At 49.9% G+C, this 17,928-nt stretch overlaps 1 protein-coding gene across 6 annotated transcripts in view; it reads left to right on the plus strand.

The window, feature by feature from the left end:
- Positions 1-17,721, plus strand: part of AHNAK2 (AHNAK nucleoprotein 2) — a 118,042-nt gene extending 100,321 nt beyond the window's left edge. For 2 of the 6 annotated variants that reach the window (XM_074291023.1, XM_074291024.1), the window contains exon 8: positions 93-17,721. In XM_074291023.1, the coding sequence (XP_074147124.1) occupies positions 93-16,894 (16,802 nt within the window). In that variant the 3' untranslated portion in view covers positions 16,895-17,721. The remainder of the gene's footprint in view (positions 1-92) is intronic. The other 4 variants (XM_074291028.1, XM_074291027.1, XM_074291025.1 and 1 more) reach the window with 4 other exon arrangements.
- Positions 17,722-17,928: the final 207 nt, after the last annotated feature.

Genomic DNA, 17,928 nt, shown 5'->3' on the forward strand with positions numbered 1-17,928 from the left:
GAAAATGCCCCAAATGCCCAAAGCAGACATCAAAGGCCCCAAAGTGGACATCACCATGCCCAGTGTGGATGTATCGCTGCCCAAGGGCAAAGGCGATATCAAGAGCCCGGAAGTTGAGGTGGAAGGGGACATCAAATTGAGAGACAAGGATGTGGAGGCGAAAGACAGCAAGTTCAAAATGCCCAAATTTAAAATGCCGTCCTTTGGAGTGTCTGCACCAGGCAAAGAAGGCTCAGGGGACCTGTCCCTGCCAAAGGCAGAGGTGGATGTGACTCTTCCTTCTGTCCAGGCCGGTGACCTGAGTGGGGAGTTGCCTTCAGTTGATGTGGATGTCAAAAGTCGAGACATTGATACAAAGTTGCCAGAGGGAGAAGTCCAGCTTGGTGACCTGAAGAGCAAGAGTGGAGGTATCAGTTTCAAAGGTCACTTGCCCAAAGTCCACATGCCCACCATGAAAATGCCCCAAATGCCCAAAGCAGACACCAAAGGCCCCAAAGTGGACATCACAATGCCCAGTGTGGATGTATCGCTGCCCAAAGGCAAAGATGATATTAAGAGCCCGGAAGTCGAGATTGAAGGAGACATCAAAGTGGGAGACAAGGAGATGGACAGGAAGGACAGCAAGTTTAAGATGCCCAAATTTAAGATGCCCTCCTTTGGAATGTCTGCTCCAGGAAAAGAAGGGGCAGCCTCAATGGACATGTCCCTGCCAAGCACAGAGGTCGATGTGGCTCTCCCTTCTGCTGAGGTGGATGTCAAGGCCAGTGACCTGAGTGTGGACGTGCCCTCAGTGGATGTGGATGTCAAAGGCATAGATATTGATACAAAGTTGCCAGAGGCAGAAGTCCAGCTTGGTGACCTGAAGCAAAAGAGTGGGGGTATCACTTTCAAAGGTCACCTTCCCAGCATAAAAATGCCCCAAATGCCCAAAGCAGACATCAAGGGCCCCAAAGTGGATGTCACCATGCCCAGTGTGGACGTGTCCCTGACCAAGGGCAAGGGTGATATCAAGAGCCCGGAAGTTGAGGTGGAAGGGGACATCACAGTGGGAGACACGGAGGTGGACGGGAAGGACACCAAGTTTAAGATGCCCAAATTTAAGATGCCGTCCTTTGGTGTGTCTGGTTCAGGCAAAGAAGCCTCAGGGGACCTGTCCCTGCCAAAGGCAGAGGTGGATGTGACTCTGCCTTCTGTCCAGGCCGGTGACCTGAGTGTGGAGATGCCCTCAGTTGATGTGGATGTCAAAAGCCTAGACATTGATACAAAGTTACCAGAGGCAGAAGTCCAGCTTGGTGACCTGAAGGGAAAGAGTGATGGTATCAGTCTCAAGGGTCACTTGCCCAAGGTCCACATGCCCACCATGAAAATGCCCCAAACGCCCAAAGCAGACATCAAGGGCCCAAAAGTGGACATCACCATGCCCAGTCTGGACGTGTCCCTGACCAAGGGCAAAGGCGATATTAAGAGCCCGGAAGTCGAGGTTGAAGGAGACATCAAACTGGGAGAAAAGGATGTGGAGGCCAAGGACAGCAAGTTCAAAATGCCCAAATTTAAGATGCCGTCCTTTGGAGTGTCTGCTTCAGGCAAAGAAGGCTCAGGGGACCTGTCCCTGCCAAAGGCAGATGTGGATGTGACTCTTCCTTCTGTCCAGGCCGGTGACCTGAGTGTGGAGATGCCCTCAGTGGATGTGGATGTCAAAGGCATAGAAATTGATACCAAGTTGCCAGAGGGAGAAGTCCAGCTTGGTGACCTGAAGGGCAAGCGTGATGGTATGAGTCTCAAAGGTCATTTGCCCAAACTCCACATGCCCACCATGAAAATGCCCCAAATGCCCAAAGCAGACATCAAAGGCCCCAAAGTAGACATCACCATGCCCAGTGTGGATGTATCGCTGCCCAAGGGCAAAGGCGATATCAAGAGCCCGGAAGTTGAGGTGGAAGGGGACATCAAATTGGGAGACAAGGAGGTGGAGGCCAAGGACAGCAAGTTCAAAATGCCCAAATTTAAGATGCCATCCTTTGGAGTGTCTGGTTCAGGCAAAGAAGGCTCAGGGGACCTGTCCCTGCCAAAGGCAGAGGTGGATGTGACTCTGCCTTCTGTCCAGGCCGGTGACCTGAGTGTGGAGTTGCCCTCAGTTGATGTGGTTGTCAAAAGTCTACACATTGATACAGATTTGCCAGAGGCAGAAGTCCAGCTTGGTGACCTGAAGGGCAAGAGTGATGGTACCAGTCTCAAGGGTCACTTGCCCAAGTTCCACATGCCCACCATGAAAATGCCCCAAATGCCCAAAGCAGACATCAAGGGCCCAAAAGTGGATGTCACCATGCCCAGTCTGGACATGTCCCTGACCAAGGGCAAAGGCGATATTAAGAGCCCGGAAGTCGAGGTTGAAGGAGACATCAAATTAGGAGACAAGGAGGTGGAGGCGAAGGACAGCAAGTTCAAAATGCCCAAATTTAAGATGCCCTACTTTGGAGTGTCTGCTCCAGGCAAAGAAGGGGCAGCCTCAATGGACATGTCCCTGCCAAGCACAGAGGTCGATGTGGCTCTCCCTTCTGCTGAGGTGGATGTCAAGGCCAGTGACCTGAGTGTGGACGTGCCCTCAGTTGATGTGGATGTCAAAGGCATAGACATTGATACAAAGTTGCCAGAGGCAGAAGTCCAGCTGGGTGACCTGAAGCAAAAGAGTGGGGGTATCACTTTCAAAGGTCACCTGCCAAGCATAAAAATGCCCCAAATGCCCAAAGCAGACATCAAGGGCCCCAAAGTGGATGTCACCATGCCCAGTGTGGACGTGTCCCTGACCAAGGGCAAGGGTGATATCAAGAGCCCGGAAGTTGAGGTGGAAGGGGACATCACAGTGGGAGACAAGGAGATGGACGGGAAGGACACCAAGTTTAAGATGCCCAAATTTAAGATGCCGTCCTTTGGTGTGTCTGCACCAGGCAAAGAAGCCTCAGGGGATGTGTCCCTGCCAAAGGCAGAGGTGGATGTGACTCTGCCTTCTGTCCAGGCCGGTGACCTGAGTGTGGAGATGCCCTCAGTTGATGTGGATGTCAAAAGCCTAGACATTGATACAAAGTTACCAGAGGCAGAAGTCCAGCTTGGTGACCTGAAGGGAAAGAGTGATGGTATCAGTCTCAAGGGTCACTTGCCCAAGGTCCACATGCCCACCATGAAAATGCCCCAAACGCCCAAAGCAGACATCAAGGGCCCAAAAGTGGACATCACCATGCCCAGTCTGGACGTGTCCCTGACCAAGGGCAAAGGCGATATTAAGAGCCCGGAAGTCGAGGTTGAAGGAGACATCAAACTGGGAGAAAAGGAGGTGGAGGCCAAGGACAGCAAGTTCAAAATGCCCAAATTTAAGATGCCCTCCTTTGGAATGTCTGCTCCAGGAAAAGAAGGGGCAGCCTCAATGGTCATGTCCCTGCCAAGCACAGAGGGCGATGTGGCTCTCCCTTCTGCTGAGGTGGATGTCAAGGCCAGTGACCTGAGTGTGGACATGCCCTCAGTAGATGTGGATGTCAAAAGCCTAGACATTGATACAAAGTTGCCAGAGGCAGAAGTCCAGCTTGGTGACCTGAAGCAAAAGAGTGGGGGTATCACTTTCAAAGGTCACCTGCCCAGCATAAAAATGCCCCAAATGCCCAAAGCAGACATCAAGGGCCCCAAAGTGGATGTCACCATGCCCAGTCTGGACGTGTCCCTGCCCAAGGGCAAGGGCGATATCAAGAGCCCGGAAGTTGAGGTTGAAGGAGACATCAAAGTGGGAGACAAGGAGATGGAGTCCAAGGACAGCAAGTTCAAAATGCCCAAATTTAAGATGCCATCTTTTGGAGTGTCTGGTTCAAGCAAAGAAGCCTCAGGGGACCTGTCCCTGCCAAAGGCAGAGATGGATGTGACTCTTCCTTCTGTCCAGGCCGGTGACGTGAGTGTGGAGATGCCCTCAGTGAATGTGGATGTCAAAGCCATAGAAATTGATACAAAGTTGCCAGAGGGAGAAGTCCAGCTTGGTGACCTGAAGGGCAAGCGTGATGTTATGAGTCTCGAAGGTCATTTGCCCAAGGTCCACATGCCCACCATGAAAATGCCGCAAATGCCCAAAGCAGACATCAAAGGCCCCAAAGTGGACATCACCATGCCCAGTGTGGATGTATCCCTGCCCAAGGGCAAAGGTGATATCAAGAGCCCAGAAGTTGAGGTGGAAGAGGTCATCAAATTGGGAGACAAGGAGGTGGAGGAGAAGGACAGCAAGTTCAAAATGCCCAAATTTAAGATGCCGTCCTTTGGAGTGTCTGGTTCAGGCAAAGAAGCTTCAGGGGACCTGTCCCTGCCAAAGGCAGAGGTGGATGTGACGCTTCCTTCTGTCCAGGCCGGTGACCTGAGTGTGGAGTTGCCCTCAGTTGATGTGGATGTCAAAGGCATAGACATTGATACAAAGTTACCAGAGGCAGAAGTCAAGCTTGGTGACCTGAAGGGCAAGCGTGATGGTACCAGTCTCAAAGGTCACCTGCCCAGCATAAAAATGCCCCAAATGCCCAAAGCAGACATCAAGGGCCCCAAAGTGGACATCACCATGCCCAGTGTGGACGTGTCCCTGTCCAAGGGCAAAGGCGATATCAAGAGCCCGCAAGTGGTGGTGGAAGGGGACATCAAATTGGGAGACACGGAGGTGGAGTTGAAGGACAGCAAGTTTAAGATGCCCAAATTTAAGATGCCGTCCTTTGGAGTGTCTGCTTCAGGCAAAGAAGGGGTAGCCTCAATGGACATGCCCCGGCCAAGCACAGAGGTCGATGTGGCTCTCCCTTCTGCTGAGGTGGATGTCAAGGCCAGTGACCTGAGTGTGGACGTGCCCTCAGTTGATGTGGATGTCAAAGGAATAGACATTGATACAAAGTTGCCAGAGGCAGAAGTCCAGCTGGGTGACCTGAAGCAAAAGAGTGGGGGTATCACTTTCAAAGGTCACCTGCCCAGCATAAACATGCCCCAAATGCCCAAAGCAGACATCAAGGGCCCCAAAGTGGATGTCACCATGCCCAGTGTGGATGTGTCCCTGCCCAAAGACAAAGGTGATATTAAGAGCCCGGAAGTCGAGATTGAAGGAGACATCAAAGTGGGAGACAAGGAGATGGACGGGAAGGACAGCAAGTTTAAGATGCCCAAATTTACGATGCCCTCCTTTGGTGTGTCTGCACGAGGCAAAGAAGCCTCTGGGGATGTGTCCCTGCCAAAGGCAGAGATGGAAGTGACACTCCCTTGTGTCGAAGTGGATGTCCAGGCCAGCGACCTGAGTGTGGAGTTGCCCTCAGTTGATGTGGATGTCAAAAGGCTAGACATTGATACAAAGTTGCCAGAGGCAGAAGTCCAGCTTGGTGACCTGAAGGGAAAGAGTGGGGGTATCAGTCTCAAAGGTCACTTGCCCAAAGTCCATATGCCCACCATGAAAATGCCCCAAATGCCCAAAGCAGACATCAAGGGCCCCAAAGTGGACATCACCATGCCCAATGTTGATGTGTCCTTGCCCAAAGGCAAAGGTGATATTAAGAGCCCGGAAGTCGAGGTTGAAGGAGACTTCAAAGTGGGAGACAAAGAGATAGACGGGAAGGACAGCAAGTTCAAAATGCCCAAATTCAAGATGCCGTCCTTTGGAGTGTCTGCTTCAGGCAAAGAAGCCTCAGGGGACCTGTCCCTGCCAAAGGCAGAGGTGGATGTGACTCTTCCTTCTGTCCAGGTTGGTGACCTGAGTGTGGAGATGCCCTCAGTGGATGTGGATGTCAAAGGCATAGAAATTGATACCAAGTTGCCAGAGGGAGAAGTCCAGCTTGGTGACCTGAAGGGCAAGCGTGATGGTACCAGTCTCAAGGGTCACTTGCCCAAGGTCCACATGCCCACCATGAAAATGCCCCAAACGTCCAAAGGAGACATCAAGGGCCCTAAAGTGAACATCACCATGCCCAGTATGGATGTATCCCTGCCCAAGGGCAAAGCTGACATTAAGGGCGCTGAAGTGGAGGTGGAAGGGGACATCAAATTGGGAGACACAAAGGTGGAGGTGAAGGACAGCAAGTTCAAAATGCCCAAATTTAAGATGCCATCCTTTGGAGTGTCTGGTTCAGGCAAAGAAGCCTCAGGGGACGTGTCCCTGCCAAAGGCAGAGGTGGATGTGACTCTTCCTTCTGTCCAGGTTGGTGACGTGAGTGTGGAGATGCCCTCAGTGGATGTGGATGTCAAAGGCATAGAAATTGATACCAAGTTGCCAGAGGGAGAAGTCCAGCTTGGTGACCTGAAGGGCAAGCGTGATGGTACCAGTCTCAAGGGTCACTTGCCCAAGGTCCACATGCCCACCATGAAAATGCCCCAAATGCCCAAAGCAGACATCAAGGGCCCCAAAGTGGACATCACCATGCCCGGTGTGGATGTATCCCTGCCCAAGGGCAAAGGCGATATCAAGAGCCCGGAAGTTGAGGTGGAAGGGGACATCAAATTGGGAGAAAAGGATGTGGAGGCCAAGGACAGGAAGTTCAAAATGCCCCAATTTAAGATGCCGTCCTTTGGAGTGTCTGGTTCAGGCAAAGAAGGCTCAGGGGACCTGTCCCTGCCAAAGGCAGAGGTGGAGGTGACTCTTCCTTCTGTCCAGGCCGGTGACCTGAGTGTGGACGTGCCCTCAGTTGATGTGGATGTCAAAAGCCTAGACATTGATACAGATTTGCCAGAGGCAGAAGTCCAGCTTGGTGACCTGAAGGGCAAGCGTGCTGGTATCACTCTCAAGGGTCACTTGCCCAAGGTCCACATGCCCACCATGAAAATGCCCCAAATGCCCAAAGCAGACATCAAGGGCCCCAAAGTGGATGTCACCATGCCCAGTCTGGACGTCTCCCTGCCCAAGGGCAAAGATGATATTAAGAGCCCGGAAGTCGAGGTTGAAGGAGACATCAAAGTGGGAGATAAGGAGGTGGAGGCAAAGGACAGCAAGTTCAAAATGCCCAAATTTAAGATGCCCTCCTTTGGAGTGTCTGCTGCAGGAAAAGAAGGGGCAGCCTCAATGGACATGTCCCTGCCAAGCACAGAGGTCGATGTGGCTCTCCCTTCTGCTGAGGTGGATGTCAAGGCCAGTGACCTGAGTGTGGACGGGCCCTCAGTGGATGTGGATGTCAAAGGCATAGACATTGATACAAAGTTGCCAGAGGGAGAAGTCCAGCTTGGTGACCTGAAGCAAAAGAGTGGGGGTATCACTTTCAAAGGTCACCTGCCCAGCATAAAAATGCCCCAAATGCCCAAAGCAGACATCAAGGGCCCCAAAGTGGATGTCACCATGCCCAGTGTGGACGTATCCCTGCCCAAAGACAAAGGTGATATTAAGAGCCCGGAAGTCGAGATTGAAGGAGACATCAAAGTGGGAGACAAGGAGATGGACGGGAAGGACAGCAAGTTTAAGATGCCCAAATTTACGATGCCCTCCTTTGGTGTGTCTGCACGAGGCAAAGAAGCCTCTGGGGATGTGTCCCTGCCAAAGGCAGAGATGGAAGTGACACTCCCTTGTGTCGAAGTGGATGTCCAGGCCAGCGACCTGAGTGTGGAGTTGCCCTCAGTTGATGTGGATGTCAAAAGGCTAGACATTGATACAAAGTTGCCAGAGGCAGAAGTCCAGCTTGGTGACCTGAAGGGAAAGAGTGGGGGTATCAGTCTCAAAGGTCACTTGCCCAAAGTCCATATGCCCACCATGAAAATGCCCCAAATGCCCAAAGCAGACATCAAGGGCCCCAAAGTGGACATCACCATGCCCAATGTTGATGTGTCCTTGCCCAAAGGCAAAGGTGATATTAAGAGCCCGGAAGTCGAGGTTGAAGGAGACTTCAAAGTGGGAGACAAAGAGATAGACGGGAAGGACAGCAAGTTCAAAATGCCCAAATTCAAGATGCCGTCCTTTGGAGTGTCTGCTTCAGGCAAAGAAGCCTCAGGGGACCTGTCCCTGCCAAAGGCAGAGGTGGATGTGACTCTTCCTTCTGTCCAGGTTGGTGACCTGAGTGTGGAGATGCCCTCAGTGGATGTGGATGTCAAAGGCATAGAAATTGATACCAAGTTGCCAGAGGGAGAAGTCCAGCTTGGTGACCTGAAGGGCAAGCGTGATGGTACCAGTCTCAAGGGTCACTTGCCCAAGGTCCACATGCCCACCATGAAAATGCCCCAAACGTCCAAAGGAGACATCAAGGGCCCTAAAGTGAACATCACCATGCCCAGTATGGATGTATCCCTGCCCAAGGGCAAAGCTGACATTAAGGGCGCTGAAGTGGAGGTGGAAGGGGACATCAAATTGGGAGACACAAAGGTGGAGGTGAAGGACAGCAAGTTCAAAATGCCCAAATTTAAGATGCCGTCCTTTGGAGTGTCTGGTTCAGGCAAAGAAGCCTCAGGGGACGTGTCCCTGCCAAAGGCAGAGGTGGATGTGACTCTTCCTTCTGTCCAGGTTGGTGACGTGAGTGTGGAGATGCCCTCAGTGGATGTGGATGTCAAAGGCATAGAAATTGATACCAAGTTGCCAGAGGGAGAAGTCCAGCTTGGTGACCTGAAGGGCAAGCGTGATGGTACCAGTCTCAAGGGTCACTTGCCCAAGGTCCACATGCCCACCATGAAAATGCCCCAAATGCCCAAAGCAGACATCAAGGGCCCCAAAGTGGACATCACCATGCCCGGTGTGGATGTATCCCTGCCCAAGGGCAAAGGCGATATCAAGAGCCCGGAAGTTGAGGTGGAAGGGGACATCAAATTGGGAGAAAAGGATGTGGAGGCCAAGGACAGCAAGTTCAAAATGCCCCAATTTAAGATGCCGTCCTTTGGAGTGTCTGGTTCAGGCAAAGAAGGCTCAGGGGACCTGTCCCTGCCAAAGGCAGAGGTGGATGTGACTCTGCCTTCTGTCCAGGCCGGTGACCTGAGTGTGGAATTGCCCTCAGTTGGTGTGGATGTCAAAAGCCTAGACATTGATACAAAGTTATCAGAGGCAGAAGTCCAGCTTGGTGACCTGAAGGGCAAGAGTGATGGTACCAGTCTCAAGGGTCACTTGCCCAAGGTCCACATGCCCACCATGAAAATGCCCCAAACGCCCAAAGCAGACCTCAAGGGCCCTAAAGTGAACATCACCATGCCCAGTATGGATGTATCCCTGCCCAAGGGCAAAGCTGACATTAAGGACGCTGAAGTCGAGGTTGAAGGAGATATCAAATTGGGAGACACAAAGGTGGAGGTGAAGGACAGCAAGTTCAAAATGCCCAAATTTAAGATGCCGTCCTTTGGAGTGTCTGGTTCAGGCAAAGAAGGCTCAGGGGACCTGTCCCTGCCAAAGGCAGAGGTGGAGGTGACTCTTCCTTCTGTCCAGGCCGGTGACCTGAGTGTGGACGTGCCCTCAGTTGATGTGGATGTCAAAAGCCTAGACATTGATACAGATTTGCCAGAGGCAGAAGTCCAGCTTGGTGACCTGAAGGGCAAGCGTGCTGGTATCACTCTCAAGGGTCACTTGCCCAAGGTCCACATGCCCACCATGAAAATGCCCCAAATGCCCAAAGCAGACATCAAGGGCCCCAAAGTGGATGTCACCATGCCCAGTCTGGACGTCTCCCTGCCCAAGGGCAAAGATGATATTAAGAGCCCGGAAGTCGAGATTGAAGGAGACATCAAAGTGGGAGATAAGGAGGTGGAGGCAAAGGACAGCAAGTTCAAAATGCCCAAATTTAAGATGCCCTCCTTTGGAGTGTCTGCTGCAGGAAAAGAAGGGGCAGCCTCAATGGACATGTCCCTGCCAAGCACAGAGGTCGATGTGGCTCTCCCTTCTGCTGAGGTGGATGTCAAGGCCAGTGACCTGAGTGTGGACGGGCCCTCAGTGGATGTGGATGTCAAAGGCATAGACATTGATACAAAGTTGCCAGAGGGAGAAGTCCAGCTTGGTGACCTGAAGCAAAAGAGTGGGGGTATCACTTTCAAAGGTCACCTGCCCAGCATAAAAATGCCCCAAATGCCCAAAGCAGACATCAAGGGCCCCAAAGTGGATGTCACCATGCCCAGTGTGGACGTATCCCTGCCCAAGGGCAAAGGCGATATTAAGAGCCCGGAAGTCGAGGTTGAAGGAGACTTCAAACTGGGAGAAAAGGATGTGGAGGCCAAGGACAGCAAGTTCAAAATGCCCAAATTTAAGATGCCCTCCTTTGGAGTGTCTGCTTCAGGCAAAGAAGCCTCAGTGGATGTGTCCCTGCCACAGGCAGAGGTGGATGTGACTCTTCCTTCTGTCCAGGTTGGTGACGTGAGTGTGGAGATGCCCTCAGTGGATGTGGATGTCAAAGGCATAGACATTGATACAAAGTTGCCAGAGGGGGAAGTCCAGCTTGGTGACCTGAAGGGCAAGAGTGATGGTGTCAGTCTCAAGGGTCACTTGCCCAAGGTCCACATGCCCACCATGAAAATGCCCCAAACGCCTAAAGCAGATATCAAGGGCCCCAAAGTGGATGTCACCATGCCCAGTCTGGACGTGTCCCTGCCCAAGGGCAAAGGTGACATTAAGGGCGCTGAAGTGGAGGTGGAAGGGGACATCAATTTGGGAGAAAAGGAGATGGACAGGAAGGACAGCAAGTTTAAGATGCCCAAATTTAAGATGCCGTCCTTTGGAGTGTCTGCTTCAAGCAAAGAAGCCTCAGAGGATGTGTCCCTGCGCAGCTCAGAGGCCAACGTGACTCTGCCTTTTGTGGAAGTTGATGTCCAGGCCAGCGACCTGAGTGTGGACATGCCCTTAGTTGATATGGATGTCAAAAGCCTAGACATTCATACAAAGTTGCCAGAGGAAGAAGTCCAGCTTGGTGATCTGAAGGGGAAGAGTGGAGGTATCAGTCTCAAAGGTCATTTTCCCAAAATCCACATGCCCACCATGAAAATGCCCCAAATGCCCAAAGCAGACATCAAGGGCCCCAAAGTGGATGTCACCATGCCCAGTGTGGACGTGTCCCTGCCCAAGGGCAAAGGTGACATTAAGGGCCCTGAAGTGGAGGTAGAAGGGGACATCAAAGTGGGAGACAAGGAGATAGAGGCGAAAGACAGCAAGTTCAAGATGCCCAAATTTAAGATGCCCTCCTTTGGAGTTTCTGTTCCAGGCAAAGGGGGGGCAGCCTCGGTGGACATGTCCCTGCCAAGCAAAGAGGTGGTTGTGACTCTCCCTTCTGCTGATGTTGATGTCCAGGCTTGTGACCTGAGTGTGGATGTGCCCTCAGTGGATGTGGATGTCAAAGGCATAGACATTGATACAAAGTTGCCAGAGCGAGAAGTCCAGCTTGGTGACCTGAAGGGCAAGAGTGGGGGTATCATTCTCAAAGGTCACTTGCCAAGCATAAAAATGCCCCAATTACCAAAAGCAGATATCAAGGGCCCCAACGTGGATGTCACCATGCCTAGTCTGGATGTGTCCCTGCCCAAGGGCAAAGGTGATATCAAAAGCCCTGAAGTGCAAGTAGAACCAGTCAAGGTGGAAGGGGACATCAAAGTGGGAGACAAGGAGATGGAGGTGAAGGACAGCAAGTTCAAGATGCCCAAATTTAAGATGCCGTCTTTTGGTGGAGGCAAAGATGGGGCAACCTCTGTGGACATGTCCCTGCCAAAGGCAGAGGTGGATGTGACCCTTCCTTCTGTTCAGGCTGCTGACCTGAGTGTGGAGGTGCCCTCAGTGGATGTGGATGTCAAAGGACAAGACATTGAGGCCCACTTGCCCAAGGGAGAAGTCCAGTTTGGTGACCTGAAGGGGAAGAGTGGGGGTATAAGTCTCAAAGGTCACTTGCCCAGCATGAAAATGCCCCAAACGCCCAAAGCAGACATCAAGGGCCCCAAAGTGGACATCACCATGCCCAGTCTGGATGTGTCCCTGCCCAAGGGCAAAGGTGATATCAAAAGCCCTGAAGTGCAAGTAGAACCAGTCAAGGTGGAAGGGGACATCAAAGTGGGAGACAAGGAGATGGAGGTGAAGGACAGCAAGTTCAAGATGCCCAAATTTAAGATGCCGTCTTTTGGTGGAGGCAAAGATGGGGCAACCTCTGTGGACATGTCCCTGCCAAAGGCAGAGGTGGATGTGACCCTTCCTTCTGTTCAGGCTGCTGACCTGAGTGTGGAGGTGCCCTCAGTGGATGTGGATGTCAAAGGACAAGACATTGAGGCCCACTTGCCCAAGGGAGAAGTCCAGTTTGGTGACCTGAAGGGGAAGAGTGGGGGTATAAGTCTCAAAGGTCACTTGCCCAGCATGAAAATGCCCCAAATGCCCAAAGCAGACATCAAGGGCCCCAAAGTGGACATCACCATGCCCAGTCTGGATGTGTCCCTGCCCAAGGGCAAAGGTGATATCAAAAGCCCTGAAGTGCAAGTAGAACCAGTCAAGGTGGAAGGGGACATCAAAGTGGGAGACAAGGAGATGGAGGTGAAGGACAGCAAGTTCAAGATGCCCAAATTTAAGATGCCGTCTTTTGGTGGAGGCAAAGATGGGGCAACCTCTGTGGACATGTCCCTGCCAAAGGCAGAGGTGGATGTGACCCTTCCTTCTGTTCAGGCTGCTGACCTGAGTGTGGAGGTGCCCTCAGTGGATGTGGATATCAAAGGACAAGACATTGAGGCCCACTTACCCAAGGGAGAAGTCCAGCTTGGTGACCTGAAGGGAAAGAGTGGGGGTATAAGTCTCAAAGGTCACTTGCCCAGCATGAAAATTTCCCAAATGCCCAAAGGAGACATCAAGGGCCCCAAAGGGGATGTCACCATGCCCAGTCTGGATGTGTCCCTGCCTAAGGGAAAAGGCGATATCAAGAGCCCTCAAGTTGAAGTTGAAGGTGACATCAAACTGGAAGACAAGGATGTGCGGGGGAAGGACAGCAAGTTCAGGATGCCCAAATTTAAGATGCCATCCTTTGGTGGAGGCAAAGAGGGGGCAGCCTCTGTGGACGTGTCCCTACCAAAGGCAGAGGTGGATGTGACTCTTCCTTCTGTCCAGGCTAGTGACCTGAGTGTGGAGGTGCCCTCAGTGGATGTGGATGTCAAAGGACAAGACATTGAGGCCCACTTGCCCAAGGGAGAAGTCCAGTTTGGTGACCTGAAGGGGAAGAGTGGGGGTATAAGTCTCAAAGGTCACTTGCCCAAAGTCCACATGCCCAGCAAGAAATTGCCCCAAGTGCCCAAAGCAGACATCAAGGGCCCCAAAGTGGACATCACCATGCCCAGTCCAGATGTGTCCCTGTCCAAGGGCAAAGGTGACATCAAAAGCCCTGAAGTCAAGGTGGAAGGGGACATCAAAGTGGGAGACAAGGAGGTAGAGGCGAAAGACAGCAAGTTCAAGATGCCCAAATTTAAGATGCCGTCCTTTGGTTCCTCTCATGGCAGGCTTCATAAATCATCAGTTGATTCTCCTTCCTGTCATGAACCTTCAGATGTTTCTGAGTCTTCTCCTGATGTACATAAGGAGCCTGAATTCTCTTCAGCTCTACAGGATGATTCTCTTCTTTGTGATTCTAGTTTAAAAGTTGAAGGAAGCAGAATGAAACTCCACATGCCTAAAATGAATATTCCTAGCATTGGATTTTCTCAGGATGACAGCAAAGTTTCCAAGAGTAGTGCAACTGTTGCTTGTTCTTCAGGAGAGACTATTATGTCTTCTGTTGACACATCTCTTCCCAATCTTCCTGCAACAGTTGGTGGTACCTCCGGTGACATTCTCAGTTCTGATATTCCTGTCCCAGAAACTGACACAAAGAAATCTGACTTCAAGGTCCAAATGCCTAAAATTGCCCTTCCAGGGCACCAATTTGATGGGACCCTTAAGCCATCTGATTTGAAGAGTTGTGTAGTCAACCTTTCAGAAGGTGAGCTTCCGGAAGGCGAACTTCATGTTGATACTGCATCCTCTCATTTATCTGATTCCCATGATGGACATTCACAGTTTTCTGGGGTTTCACTTCCAGGTTGGTGTTTTACTAAGGTTAATATCAGTGGTCCCCACACTGAATTTGGTAAAACAAGAGTGAAAGAGGACATCACCCTCACAAAGTATGAAGTCACTCTTCCTATGTCAGGATCCCATGATATTCCTTCCCTCCCTCATCCTGATACCATCCCTATTTTGGAAAGACATTCTGACATGAAGTCAGAAGAAGAAGAGTCACAAATCTCTGCTGGCAAGTGGGATGAAAGAGTACAGCCTGCTTCTTATGTCCCTGATGGAATGATTAAATTTCCCAAATTTTACAAACCAAAGTTTGGGGTTTCTGTTTCCAAGCCATTAGAGATCTCTCACCCTCAAGAACCTCCCAATGTGGCAGCAGAAATGACAGCCCAGGAAGTGCCATTCCTTTTCCCCAAGAAAGAATTTATGACATCATCTGAGACTGTTAAATCATCCATGCATTTGAGCTCCGTCCAGACTTCTCAGGAGGGCTCTGACCAACTGGCAGTAAGTGACATCCAGGATTCAAACATAGCTCCTCAGACAGGGAAGGCAGAAGTAGTCAAGCCTGAATGTACAGAATCAGAAGGGAAAGAAGGCTTCTTCAAAATGCCCAAGTTCAAGCTCCCCTCATTTAGTTGGTCTCCCAAAAAAGAAGCAGCTCCAAAAGGAGCTCCAGGTTCTAAGCCAAGTGATATTTTAGACATTTTAGACAAAGAACAAGTAGCTGCTGATATAGAAACTCACACTGTAAGTGTAGAAACAGACATGGATGCGTCCACTGAGAAAGAGAGCCCCAAAGAAAAGATTAAGAAGCCCCATTTTGTGATGCCAAAGATTGGGCTTCCTAAAGTCAAGGGCTCCAAGGCAGGGATTGGCCTGCAGAAGGAAGCTGAAGAACTCTCCCATTCTGATGATGCCCCTCTAGAGGAGGACACTAAGGTGGTTATAGATACATCTAGCAAAAAAACGGTGCTTGATACTGAAGTAGTTCAAATTGTGGTCCCTACTGCCATAAGACAGACTGAATTACAAGTCCCTGAAGGTCCTGCCCCAGGGAAGATGATTACGCAGGAGCCATCAGGTGGTAAAGAGAGTGGCAAAGAGCAACTTTTCCTTCCAATCGTTCAAGTGCCCAAACTTGGCTCTTCTGTTTCCCAAGTCAAGAGTCACAGCATCCATATTTCGGTACCAAAATTGGAGACAGATATGTCTCAACTATCTCCTAAAGTAGAAATAGAGACAGTAACCCTGGAAACAGAAACATATGCAGATGTGCTAAAACGCAACATCGATGACAAAAGTTTAAAATTGTGCCAGACTACAGCTGGGATGTTGGATTCAACAATGTCCATGTCTGAAGTCAGGGTCCCTTCTGGAGAAAACACAGTGTCCCTTATGATGCCCAGCCTGGGGTTTTCTACTAGTGAAATCAAAGATCCCAGGCAAGAAACAGGTGAGATAGTGCTTCCCCAACATGACATGTCTATGCCTGGGCCACAAGCCATTGCCAAAGGTGAAAAAGATGATGTAGGTTTACCTGAGTCAGAAATATATCTTCTCCCAACAGAAGGGCCAATTAAACTCAAGACCTCAAGTACTGAAATACCATCTCAAGTTTCTGTGATTGAAACGAGCCGAGTCTGGGAAGGCTCTGTATTGACTGTTAAATTTCCCAAATTACAAGTACCTAAATTTACCTTCCAAGCTCCCAACACAGAGGCTGACATTTTTATCCCCAAAGTGAGAGAAGTAATGTGCCCTGAGACAGATATTGAGATAGCAATCCATAAAGAAAGCCCAGATGAATGGAGTGCTAAAGTCCTCAAAGCAGGCTCTGAGATTCCCCCTCAGCCAAGCCCTGATCCAATAAGGCCTCCAAAGGATCTTGCCCTCTCTTCAGTAGCTTCTCCTATTTCCAAGGTCAAAGTCCATATTCAGGGTGCCCACATAGAAAGCCAAGAAGTCACCATAGAAAGCCGAGTGACTTGTGAACATGGTGAGCTCCCAAGAAGAGAGACCTTTTCCACTCAGATTGTGAGAGCCTCTGAGATCCCTCCATCTGATATTCAAACACCTTCTTATGGGTTTTCTCTGCTGAAGGTGAAAATTCCAGAGTCACATGTTAATCTGGATGTGACAGGCAAGGAACAAGAAACCCTGGGGCATACAAGTTCTACACTCGAGACACAAGACATCTCAGAAGAGAGTTTGAGAAAAGATGAATTGGGAGTAGACACAGATCTATCACTGGAGGGTGAACTCCAGCCTGAAACGGGAGAACCATATGAAATAATTTCTTCTAGTGCTAGTTTGCCAAAACTGAAAACATTTACATTTGAAGTTCACTCTTCCCATCAATATGCTGATAGCTATTCTGATGAGGAACCTGCAGAAATCCTGGAATTCCCCCCTGAAGACAGTCATGACCAAATACCACCAGATGAAGAAAAGGAGCAGAAGGTTCAGTCAGAAAGTAAGAAGTCTTCTGGTCTATTTCGATTTTGGCTTCCAAGCATTGGGTTTTCTTCTTCTGTTGATGAGGCAAATTCAGATTCCAAAACTGAAGTATCAAAGTCAGTTCCGATACAAACCCAGCCAGAAGCCATGTCAGATATTGAATCCAAGAAACCCGAGAAAACGGGCTGGTTTAGATTTCCCAAATTGGGGTTCTCCTCTTCCCCAGCCAAGAAGAGTAAGAGTACTGAGGAGAGTGTGACAGACCCCACCAAATCAGGATCACAGGAGGAAGCTGAGCAGACAGTAATTTTCTTTGATGCACAGGAAACATTATCCCCAGAAGAGAGAGAAGGGGGTGAGAGCATCACTAGCACAACCAATGATGATGGTGCCCTAGTTACGTCTTCTGCAAGAACTGAATTAATCTTACTGGAGGAGGAAGGAAAAACTGCAGGAAAAGCAGGTTCTGGTCATGTGGCCAAATGAAGGACAAGGGTTTTCTTAGCTATCCAAAGAGAATGACAAACCAAACAAAAAAGCTAAGCCAATAAAAAGATCTATCCTGACCACACTTGTCCCTTTACATCAGTTCAGAAAACTGAATGTGGAAATCAAGAAGCTTTCATGGAGATCCCTTTGCTGAACATGACAGTGTCTTTTTCCAGAGGCAAACTTCACATTCTTGAGGGAAGGAAGGCCTTCAGTTGTTCTGAACACCTTCCTGAGCAGTGTTTGTTATGCCTGAAAAAGAGAAGCACTAAGATCTTGGTAAACAGTTCTCAGAAACTCACCAATAAAAATTAAGTTACAGCTCCTTTGTGCAAAGGGCTGTCATGGTCACTCGGGAGTAGATAGGGCCAGTTGTTGGTTTTGTTTCTATCCTGCTGCTGCTACTGCTTTCTGGTGGAAATTTTATTATCCTTCTTTTATCTTAGATAGAGCCAAATGTATTCCATGGGATCACCTTTCCTGCAGGACAAAGCTCCTTTCTCTCTGTTAGAAGTCTTTTCTATATCAAGCTTCAGGAAACTGAGAGGGCTAAGCTATATATAGCAGTGATGAAAGGGAGGGGAAGGGATCAAGCCAGGTACCAATGTGGGTGGAATATAGCATTAAGTGGCTTTTAGGGGGCAGGAGAGACAGGTGTGAGGATATTAAAACATCTGGGCATTGATCCAGATGACAAGTTAGAAAGGTCCTTTGGCTGTATCTCACCTTCACAGGCCATTACTGTGGTTCACCTCTTGCTACTTGTAACATGTATGAGGCACTGAATGAGAACCTCTAGGAGAGAAATAAATGCTATAACACCATTATTGGAATTGCTGATTTTTTCTGTTTCAGTGGGTGGGAGGGCAGGGTAGATTGAAATCCCTATTCTTCTAGTCTTCCAATCCCCTTCCCCATTCCTTTCTGGTTTCTCCGTATAGGAGATTGATCACAAACCTTTGAAAAGTCAGAAATAGGTTTCACAGAGTTCAGTTGTGACTGTCCCTTTCCCCAAAGTCCTGCTTATACTA

Source organism: Sminthopsis crassicaudata, chromosome 2 (assembly GCF_048593235.1).
Source record: "Sminthopsis crassicaudata isolate SCR6 chromosome 2, ASM4859323v1, whole genome shotgun sequence".
NCBI classification, from domain to species: Eukaryota; Metazoa; Chordata; class Mammalia; order Dasyuromorphia; family Dasyuridae; genus Sminthopsis; species Sminthopsis crassicaudata.